Source organism: Suricata suricatta, chromosome 17 (genome assembly GCF_006229205.1).
Source record: "Suricata suricatta isolate VVHF042 chromosome 17, meerkat_22Aug2017_6uvM2_HiC, whole genome shotgun sequence".
Classification (NCBI taxonomy): domain Eukaryota; kingdom Metazoa; phylum Chordata; class Mammalia; order Carnivora; family Herpestidae; genus Suricata; species Suricata suricatta.
Window position 1 is genome coordinate 37598680 of NC_043716.1, and position 11434 is coordinate 37610113.

At 36.2% G+C, this 11434-nt stretch overlaps 1 protein-coding gene across 2 annotated transcripts; it reads right to left on the reverse strand.

Moving 5' to 3' along the window:
- Positions 1 to 680: 680 nt before the first annotated feature.
- KRT222 (keratin 222) lies at positions 681 to 10059 on the reverse strand. 2 transcript variants are annotated; one of them, XM_029928004.1, is made up of 6 exons: positions 9901 to 10059; positions 6707 to 6835; positions 5809 to 6029; positions 3404 to 3480; positions 3176 to 3311; positions 681 to 2749 (listed from the first exon to the last, which is right to left on the reverse strand). In XM_029928004.1, exons 1-6 carry the CDS (start codon positions 9994 to 9996, stop codon positions 2521 to 2523), a joined length of 888 nt encoding a protein of 295 aa, XP_029783864.1. In that variant the 5' UTR covers positions 9997 to 10059; the 3' UTR covers positions 681 to 2520. The 2 variants fall into 2 exon arrangements, with proteins under 2 accessions (XP_029783864.1, XP_029783865.1); XM_029928005.1 differs by lacking the exon at positions 9901 to 10059 and adding an exon at positions 9819 to 9899.
- Between the last annotated feature and the right edge of the window lie 1375 nt (positions 10060 to 11434).

The following is an 11434-nucleotide window of genomic DNA, read 5'->3' on the forward strand; positions in this document are numbered from 1 at the left end:
TCAGCCATAATGTCCTCACAAATTCCCAATGACAATTTTCATCCAAATGACATTGTATATTTGGGTAGTGCTTTGTCAAATATTTTCACACCTATATTATTTCAAACAACTCTGTGATGTAGTCAGGGTAGGAATATTACCAATATTACCTTTCCTTTGTTTTCAAGTGTAACATTGAGGCTTAGGGGACTCAAGTGATTCCTTCTTGGTCACATGGGGAGTTAGTGATGGTGCCTGGGCTGGGATCCTATAATCATTGGTAATTGGAATCACTCTTTACTTTTGTATTTGTATTTTGATATATATAAAAGTCAGAGACTTGGGAATATTAATGTCTTTTCATCCATAAAATGAGGGTAAAGTCTTGTAGGACTGCTGTAAACTTTGGGGATTATATACAAGTTTGCCAAGTACAGTGCCAGGAGCAGAGTAAACATTTTGCAAATTATGGCTAATGCTATACTTTCCCCAGGATTGTGGGATTATTTTGATTCTCTTAATTAGAATATACCACTTCTTAGATGATACCATTCTTAACTTCTCTTTTGCCAAAAAAGCATAAAAACTGTTCTCTGTCCACCATGCTTGCACATTTCTTCATTTCCCCAAGTGAGCTAACAATATCAGAACAATTAAACTTAATACAATGTTTCAAACTCAAATAAAATGCAGCTTTCAAGTTTACATTTCAGGGTTGGTTTTTTTTTTTTATTGTAGTGGTATCATTTACTCTGGTAAATTCATATCCCAATTTAAAATGCCCCAAAGCAAATAAAACTTTTTTTTTATAAATTCAAGTACTGTATTTTCAAATGTACATGTTATACACACAAGAGCTGCATAGTGGAATTACTATAACAAGCAGTTACATTCATGATGCCTAGTACTGTTTTTAACACTGCATATAGTTTACGCTAGATATATTGTTTTATTATGCTTACTGTTGCTTAGTACAGTAACTTTAATACAATAGCATTATATGATTGCATGGTACAAAGCATTGATAAAGTTAGTAGCATAGCATTTTATTAATACTGAATGAAAACACTTATGTACAGGATGTATCTTAGGTCAGATGCTTGCACAAGAATAAGCATTTAATGTGCCATTGTATCCTTGACAAAACAAAATCATCCCTTTCGCTAAACAGAATAAGACAGGCTAATGAAAAAGAAAATTTAAAATTTTATATCCCTGTATTATGTTAAAGACTATTTAACACCGTTTTCTCCTGGTTAAAATATACATTTTGTTCTGTTTGAAATGAGATAGAGAGATTGCAAAGGCTGTACTAAAAATGCTGAATGAGCTGTAGCCCTTATATGACACTTTAGCTGGGAAAAAGTATGATGAGTTGTACTCAACATTTTTTCTGCTTAGAAAAAAAGTGATAGCCTATAAATTTCTAATGTTTTAAAACAGGTATTTATTATTTAAGGTCTTAAAATAAATAAATATGCCTGTATTAAACAAATTAGGTTGTTTAAAAAACTTTGCAACAATACTTGACTTATTCACAAATATATTTTCTGTCCATATTTATTACAGTTAGAACAATTTAAACACATAAATCCTGCAAATAGCTTAGATAACAATGCTGTTATCGTAGTTCACATAAATGATTGCAAGAAATATTTATAATACTTTTTATAGTTTCTTATCTAATGCTCACATTGAATATTCAAGTTGGTCACATTGAACTTGACAGATGGAAAAGTTGGAATGTTGAGATTGGAGAACTCTATTCTAGTAACCATAGCAACAAGATTTTCATCTTTTGTTTGTGACGCTGGCCTTCGGATTTTTTTGTGGGGGAGGACACAGCTTTAAAATTCTTTGAATAAAGTTACTCTTCTGGAAATCAGATAATGACTACAAAAAGCTTTTGTATGAAGATTAACTTAATTTTATTTAACCATCAAATTAGCGAGGGGTGTGTTCTATAGTTTGCTCAGAATTGCTCATGGAAAGTAGCTCCGTTGGTTTTCTAAGTATGCAAATAATTGTCTCAAAAAAATTTTTTTTTGGATTATGTGAATGGTGAGTCCTCCTTAAAAGTTTGTTTTCTTTTGTAAGTAGAAAAATCTTTTTAGATATAACCAGTCATGGAATAATGATGAATAAGTCAGTGTGACTCTTAATGTAATATGGTCATACTTAAACAAACTGTTGGCTTTCCCTAGAATTTTTGGCCAGTTGAGTGAAATTTCAAAGGTCTAACTAAGCCAGCTTAACACTTATAGTCTCCAATAACAGTTCAAGGAAACAAAGAGGACTATGTGGAGTAAATAAAATAGAAATCATACTGAATTTCTGATTTTATTTTTAAGCTCCCCCTCATCAAAGAATACATCCATAAGTACATTCAGAGAAATTTTGTTCCTTACTGTTTGTTTTCTGAAGAGAATTGCACATTGATCATAAAATACATTCTTAATAATTGGGATGGAGGTGGTCAGTGTGGCCTACCTTGGTCTACCCTCATGTCATTTTCAAATCAAGTCAAATACTGTCTTCGGATTAATTAGCTCCTGATGGAGGTTTGATAGAGGGGATGCTACATGATCTTCTCATGATAAGCCTGACTTCTATATCTGGTAGATTATCCTGCTTAGTCTGTAAACACCCTTCATCAGTGGCTGCTAAATGAAGGTCAAATCGAAGAGAAACGGATTTTTTCCTTAATCGAGGGTTATCTTTGAAGAAGGAGCCTTCCCATTCCTTAATAACTTCATCCACTTTCTCTGTCCTGAAATGATAAATAAACCTTTCCACATGAAGAAGTATGGATCTATTAAAAATACATAATAATGTATTCCATGTGAAAAAGAAATCAAGACATTTGTATAATTCACAATTGACATATTTTGAATTATAACACAGTTGACATAGTGGAATTTATAACTTACATAATTTAAAAATCAGATGAATATAATTTCCAAGGAATTCTATGCAATTCACATGTTTTGGTTTTATTTTTAGAAAAATGGTAAATTATGGGTTGAGTACTTCCTCTGAGTTTTTCTTTATATATGTCTAGTCATATTAGATTAAAAAAACACAGCATATTAAAATTATGTTTGGTAACATGCAAAGATCACCAGGATTACACAATTGAAGTTAATTTCTTTGCATGTGTTTATTATTGTTTCTTAGTCAAAATTGTTTTACTTACTGAATTGTGCCACGAGCCTCTGTGCTTTCCTTCACAACATTTCCGTTCAGTATTGCTTGTTTGGTAACTGTTTCCACTTTTTCATTCTCATATTTTTGTGGGAGTTTTGTTGAGAAAGATATTTCATTTATAATGGCTGTGAAAACATTATTGTGAAATATTTAATCACAATGTTGTAGTACTAGTCACACAATTTTTCAACTTCATTTATTTATACCAGAAACTCACCTGAAGGTAAAACAAAACCAACTCTACTTGTCGTAGGTTTTTGTTCTTTTTTCTCTCCTTGGATACAACCGTAATATCTGAAATTGGAAAGAATTATAGAAGCAAGACCATATTAGCCTTCAGTTGAAACAAATGCTCACCAATAAGAGAATGGATAAACTGTAGTATATTCATACAATGGAAATACTATGGAGCAGTGAAAATAAATGAATTAAGGGTACACTGTATCTTTTTTAAAAATTTTAAGTGTTTATTTTTTGGGGGAGAGGAGCAGAGAGAGAGAGAGAGAGAGAGGGAGACAGACTCTGAAGCAGGCTCCAGGCTCTGAGCTGTTAGCACAGAGCCCAACGTGAGCCTTGAACTCAGGAATGGTGAGATCATGACCTAGGTCCAAGTCAGATGCTTAACCAACTGAGCCACCAAGGTGCCCCCAGAGTACACTGTACCTTTACAGATGAACCTCCCAAGTATAACATTGAGTTGGGGGGGGTAATTTGTAGGTAACTTTATAAAGTTTAATATAACATGCAGGGCACCTGGGTAGCTCAGTTGGTTAAGTGTCCGACGTCAGCTCAGGTCATGATCTCACAATTTGTGGGTTTGAGCCCCGTGTCGGGTTCTGTGCTGACAGTCGAGAGAGCCTGCAGCCTACTTCAGATTCTGTGTGTCCCTCTTTCTCTGCCCCTTCCCCCTTGTGCTCTGTCTCTGTCTCTCTCTCTTGAAAAGAAACAAACATTTAAAAAATAATAAAATAACACGCAAAATATTTTCACTTTTTGCTTAGGGATACATGTATACATATTAGTATAAAGGAGTATATGAGACTGAGAAGCATCAAATTCAGGAGCCAAGTTAGACTGAGGGAGAAGGAGAAGATGTGGGGATGTGCTTTAGGTGTCTAGGATCCGGGTGGAGAGATTGCAATAATACTGTAAACATTTCATTTCTCTAGCTGAGAAGTGTATACACAAAGTTTGTGAGATTCTTCTTGATACTGTCTTGTATATCTTTAATATAGCGTAATAAAAATGTTTTAAATTGTATTGAAGGAATGCAAATTTAAAAGTTTAAAGACCATTTTATTGTTGACTTGAATCATTAGGCATTAAATAAAATCCACAACCACTTATTTAATAACAAATTATATGTGTGTATATAGATTTATATAGCACTCTTTTAAGCACTGTATAAACATTAATCTATTTAATCTGCAAGCAATCCTATGAGGTAGGTAATATTCCCATTTTATGGATGAAAAAACCCTGAGCCACAGAGAGGTTCAGTAACTTGCCTCATGTCACTCATTTGGTAAGTGGTAGATTTGGAATTCACTTTGTGTTTTTCAAAACTTTAATAAATGTCAAGACACTTAATAAATGTCAAGACTTATAGGTTAAAGTAGTTTCCTCTTATTTATAGAGGACTAAGAATTCTGAGGCAAGCAAGAATGAAGGTTTCTTTCCACGGGAACATGGAAAATTAGAGGTTGTGCTGTGCTCAAAGCCATATGACCTTATAAGTGATTACAGATTATGAAACTGTAAATTAGTAAGAATTCTTCTTTTGATATTTTGATACCTTTTGTTATCAGGATATCTGAAAGACTTTCAAAACATGTACTCAGAACTAAACTGCTTTTTGGGGCACCTGGTGGCTCAGTCGGTTAAGTGTCCAGCTTCGGCTCAGGTCATGATCTCACAGTTTGTGGGTTTGAGCCCCGCATCAGGCTCTATGCTGACAGCTAGCTCAGAGCCTGGAGCCTGCTTCAGATTCTGTATCTTCTCTCTCTGACCCTCCCCTGCTCTCGCTGTCTCTGTCTCTCAAAAATAAATTTAAAAAAATTAAAAAAATAAAAACTAAACTGCTTTTATGGTTGTTATATAATCACACTTTATTATTATTATTATTATTATTATTATTATTAATTTTGGCTTTTGATGTGTCGTGCGAATGGGTCTTGGGTGGGGAGATATGGTAATAGGTGAATTTTCCAAGGTTTCTTTGTGAGTGGTCCACAGAAGACACTGACTAATTATAAAACAGATGAATGGCAAAGAAAAGGAGGAAGTTAAGAAAGGTCATTTTTGTAGCAACTGAGAATTATTTACATTTCGTTTTAGGCTTGAAGCGCTCCTTGTTGTAGCTAATGTCCCCGACTTTGGCCACCTGTTCATAATTTTGGGTGGCTGGAAATAGTTCTTCCACATATTCTTTGGACTGCCTACCTACTGTCCGTGCAGAGCCCGATTCAGGGCATGACCTGTGCTGGAATCAAGAATTTTATGCTTAACCGACTGAGCCACGCAGGGGCCTTGAGTGTTGGGGTTTTAGATGTGATTTCTGACTACCTCAATAAAGACGTAAGTGACTCTGTATTTCTGGCTACTATATATGGAATTAGGTACCTGATTTCTTCCTTTTCTAGGAGGCGGCGATAGGTGGCGATTTCTTGTTCTAGCCTCATCTTTGTGTTGAGAAGCATCTCATGCTCTTGAAGCTGCTTTTCGATACCGCGCCTTACTTCCTGTAGCTCTCTTTCTAGTCCTTCGATCACAGACTCTAGGTCTTGCAGCTGCATCTGGTAATGCTGCTCACTGGCGTGTAGGGAGTTTTCCAGGCCCCTTTCCTGTTTTATATAGATTGTCATCAGTGAATCAGTGCAACAAAATGCATTTCTGAGATCTGATGTGCAATGCCTTCATTCATTGTGTTCTTTCTTTAAAAGTTTGCTATCATCGTATGCCACTTAGGCAAGAGATGTTTCCTTACAACTTTGTGTATGACTCAAATGACAAAAGTCATATTATAGCTAGAGAGCTTACTATTTCAAAGGAATCCTGTAATAATTCTTATGGCAAAAAAAATCTGTAATATAACTGACTTATTATCACTCTGATTTTTTGATTTTTAAAAAATTGAAAATGTGGAATATCAGATGTCAAAGCAGAGCTGGCTTCTTTTAAAGGCACTTAAGGAAAGTGTTTAAATATTTTTTTACTATTATAAGTCACAGGGGTGTAGAAAGAAGACTCCCCATCATCATAACTTTGGATAATGACAAAGGGTATGTTCTCCCAGGATGATAAGCAAGGATTACTTTCTTCTTTATAGGCGTGAACTAAACCTGAGTTATTGCTAATAGCCATGACCATGATGGACGGAGCAGGGTAGATGAACTAGCACGAGGGATAGATTTCAGTTTCTCACTGGAAGGTAATAGGCATTATTCATTTCTCTTTCTTAATCATCAAATGCCTGGGGACTCAGTGGGCCAGTCACTTTTAAGATCAAGATCATTCTCACCACCGCCTGGAGAGATTCAATTTCCACTTGCAGGTGGTGCCACTGGCGTCGAGCTTCCTTGAGTTCTGCTTGAGCTGCTTTTAAAGCTTCTTCGTCCTTGTCCATTTTCTTGCTCATATCTTCCTCTAGCTTTAAGAAAGCCACCACCACCAAGAACAACAGAAACAGAGAGCACCCTTGAAAATGAGACCTTTAAAAGTACTCGTAAAAGCATAGTATAGGTGTCCCATCATTTTTTCTTTAACCTGTTAAATTTCAAGTGCGTGTTCCGGTGCTTCGTTACTAAGTAATCAGGTATGGGAGCGAGTAGATTGCATGCTGAGCTTTAGTTTTCTCAGATATAAGAGGAACCTCAGGAGTCTCTTCCTACTATGACAGTCTAGGAAATGCAGAGGAAAATACATCTGTTTTAATGAAAAGTAACAGTTTGCAGGATCTAAGCTTGAGACCTCTGCTTCTGAATGTTCTATTATTTATGGCATTATTTAGGAAGAAGGATTGAAACTCAGTGATTATTTCCCCCCATATTTTCTTGTAGGTAGATTTGTAAAAGCAAATAAACAGCCATATACTCTAAACCAATCAATTCTGGGACTGGGTATATGAACAGGGATTAAATACTGCTGGGAAGTATATTATGAATAATTTAGAGAATTAAGTTATCATAGGCATTAAAGCGTCTAAAATAGACTTCTGTATAAAGAGAACCCACTGTTGATTTACCTTTTTCAAATGATCTTTTTGGAAAGCGTGTTAATCTTGGGTATCTAGGGAAGTAGCAAAAATTATGTCTTTAAAGATTATTTTCTAAATATCAACATATTAAATAATAAATGGAATATGTTACATTTGGCTTTAAATGTTCTTATGATGATGTTCAAATCAAATGAAAGTATCTTTTGACAGAATTCTCAACATTTGGCCCCAAAAGCAGCAAGAGCAATGTAGGGAATTGATTGTGTGTAATTTTTAAAGCCAAAATTGTAACTTTTAAATGTTTTAATCAAAATGCATTTTGAAATAAAAAAATTTGAATTTGATGACACAAGAGATTTTTTTTAGAGAAAACATTGGAGTAAATGAACGTTTACAAATAAAGTTCAGGGTAAGGCATTAAAGAACAAAATTCATACGTTTTTTTTGGTTTGTTTTATCACTTGATCTTAGCATTACGTTGGCAAAGACCAGCAACAATACACTTTAGAGCAATTACAAAAGAACTTAGGAAATAGGAGAGCATAAAAAAATGCTGGTATCTGCTGGTCTTTTGGATTTTGTGTATGGAACTGGCAGCTAGACTTGCGTGGCAGCTGGAGTCCAAAGATGGCCTCCCACAAGCCACACCTCCCCCAGTTCATGTCCTCGTGTGGTCCGCTTCCAAACTGAATCTGGGCAGACTTGCTTCAGCCAGTAAAATGTGGCAGAAGTGCCCGTTCTAGTCCTAACCCTTGGGAAGCCCTGAAAACTTGCACTTCTGTGCTCTTGGGAGTCTTGGGCCAGCATGTTAAGAAGTCCAGATATGCTGCTGGGGAGATCAAGTAGAGGCCAGATGGAAAGGGAGACACAAACCCAATGGTCTCAGCTGAGCCAGCCTCCAAAACCCCCCTGTTCAGGTGCCAGACACATTAGTGAGCCACCGTGGATGTCCTAGCCCAGTTGTGCCCCAACTGATTACAACCATGATAGCCAACATCATGTGTAGCAGCAGAAGAATCACCCCCACTGAACCCAGTCAACCCACAGAATCATGAGGGACAATGCCATCATTTTAATCCACTAAATTTTGGGGTGGTTTATTCTACAACAATAAATCACCAAAAGCTTTTGTTTCTTTATTTTGTCATAATTAATCAGGCTTCTCTGAATTTGTTCCAGCTGACTTTCTTAATTCCTTGAAAGAAATCCTCTAAAGCAGATTGCAGTTAAGATGACTCAAAATGAAATTTACTGTAATATTGCCCTTTAATTTGCTCATTTTGGCATGGTGACTTACCAACTAGATAACTTGTGTTGGTACCATTGCAAAGTAAAATGTTTCTTTGATTTATAATTTTCAGAAATTGTCATCTATTAATATTTTCCCCCTTCTCTTTGCAAAAGGTGAGCAAAGTATTCCAATACTTAATATCCCAGTGACTTTGCTTGATTTAAGATACTGATCATTCTTTGTGAAGACTGGAAATATTACCCAGAGATGCAATTTATATTGTTACCAAAAGCGAATTGCTAAAGAAATAAAGTCCTATGTTTCCTAGAAATTTTTTTTCCTTTTGGTAAGGTTCTTAAGTTTACTCTTTGCCATATTTGGGTGCCTGGACTGGAACTTGAACTCAGATATGATAGGTAAATGAAATGAACAAACAAACAAAACCCCACAAATCCTGAATTTTTAAATTTTTGTTTCTAAAATATTTGTACAGTTAAACATTTGAGATATTTGTTAATTGCTAATGTGATTGTCACTTTAAAACAAAGTAAGTCTATGAAATTGAGAGTCAGCCCTTATTTAACTTGGTTTTTCTTTTCTTAATGCTGAAATAGTTCATGACTTGTATTGGAAATAAACATTTCTGATCTTGTAGTACACACGCAAAAATCTGTAAGTGGAGAGTCATTATCAATACGGGGAATTTTGATCGTCCCAATTTGTATCACTGCTTCTGAATGCCATGTTCACATATTTAGATAATTTCTATTTATAACATTTTCCCATTGAAAAGATGATGGAAACCTTTTAGACATATTTTAATTAGTTTTATTTCTACAAAGAGTGCAAGCTAATAAGTCTTCTAGACAGCTTGCCATATTAAAGATGTTATTTAAACAATCTCTATAAATAACTCCGTGATATCTTCAAAGGGTATTTGAAATGCTTCCTTCCTGAAGGATGTCTAAAGAGGTTAGAGTGCCCCATTTTATTGTATGTTGGCCCCGTGATTCGTTATTGATAGTAACCTCCTAATTGATATAAACATCAAATGCATCAATTGTCATTCACTGAATGGTCACTTAGCAGTATAATCAGAGCGTTTCCCCCTGTATTCCAGTCACATTGCAGTAAAACCTAAATTCCTTCCCCAGTAGACGCTGCATTGAAAAGGAAATACTGTACCTCAGAGAGGCCGGGACAGGAATTGGATAGACATGGATTGTCTCCTTATCCTGGAAGGTGCCTGTCTGTATGAAATCATTACCTGGATCCTTGTTGAGAGCACGGTCTCTATCTGATTTCTCGTGAGGAGCTTTTCATAGTTTGCCCTGATCTCATTGAGTAGCTGGGACAGCTCCATTCTTTTCCCATCCTCCACCTTGGCTAAGTGAACCTTATCGATAGGATGAGTCGCTGCGGCAGAGCTGGTCTGTCTGCGTCGAGCAGAGAGAGCAAGGGCTCCTCTCAGCCTTAAAGATGCAGAGCTCCTTTTTCAGAACCACGGAAATTCCCGTGTCTCTAATCAATTATGCAAATCCTCCTATTGTTGTCAGTTCCGTAGAGGTGTCAGACTCTCCATAAAGGAACAAAAGAAGGAAAACATCCTCAGTATTCCTAAATAGGTTCTCTGTAAAGTTGAGTCCTGGGGTAGTGATAGGGGGTGTCAGCTTATCTTGTTGAAAAGGACGCGGGGATGGTGGTGGGCACTTGAGGGGAAGAGCACTGGGTGTTGTATGGAAAACAATTTGACAATAAAATATTATGGAAAAAAAAAATCTTCATGGTGTTCAAAGGTAATTTGAAAAAAAAAAAAAAAAAAAAAAAAAAAAGAAAAGGACGCGGGGAGTAAGATGAAAAAAATTGTATTTTGTTTTTCCTAAGATATTGCATGGAAATTAATCTGGCTGCAAACACAATAGCTAAAATTTTCTTTTATATAGGTTTTTCTTCCCCTTTGGATTATTTAAACAGAAATACTGTGGTAGGGCATTATTAGAATACGTTGTAAACTGGAGTATTCTGACAGGTGTTGGAAAAAGCTGCCATCAGATTAAGTTGACCATTGTCATTAGTCACAGGCCTGATTGTATTTCTCTCAAATGCATACTGTGTGGATCACGACAGGCTGGTGGCCTGACAGCAGGGTTTGATGTATTGAGGCAGATTCCTGAAGGCATATCCAGCTGAAGTTATAGCCAGAGATAAATTACTAAATTGTGAGAGCTGAGAGTTAACATTTCCAATGTTTTAACAAGGTTGAAGAAATACACCCGGATGGTCTGCATACAGGGGTACTCACTGGGTAAGATCTATTGTGGGCTACTCCTTCATTAGTAAACATTTAGTTAGTGACAACTCATACCTGTAAATATAACATTTGGGCAGCTCTTCTAACTTCAAAAGGCACTTTGCATCTATCATTCCATCTAACCTTCCTTTATAACCTGAAAAGGTGACAAGCCTGAAGCAGAAAGGGTTAAGGTGTCTTGTCGTATGGTGATGTGCTGGCATCTTTGGGACTGGAACTCTGTTTGGTTGTCTTCCATATATTGTCTCATCTGCCCCTGCATTCTCTCTCGTCACCTAAGTTCATTGTTTACTCTGGCCAGCTCGCTGTTATGACTGAAATGTTGGTGACTGAAATATTTTCGAGAATGGATCCGTCGTCATCGTTATTTGTAGAGTGGCTTGGCTGGAATTGTGTCCAAACAGTAGTTCAGGAAATAATCAATCCTTGGCTCTAGTGCTCACAGGACCTTTGAATGTGCAATGTGTTCTTTTAATTTCTGAATTAATGC

Excerpts from the sequence above, each read along its gene's own strand:
- KRT222 (XM_029928004.1), bottom strand. The coding sequence starts at position 9,996 with ATGGAGCTGTCCCAGCTACTCAATGAGATCAGGGCAAACTATGAAAAG. Across the intron at positions 3,481-5,808 it reads CTAGAAAAGGAAGAAATCAG|ATATTACGGTTGTATCCAAG; the intron begins GTACCTAATTCC and ends TTCCAATTTCAG. Across the intron at positions 3,312-3,403 it reads TGGTTTTGTTTTACCTTCAG|CCATTATAAATGAAATATCT; the intron begins GTGAGTTTCTGG and ends ATGTTTTCACAG.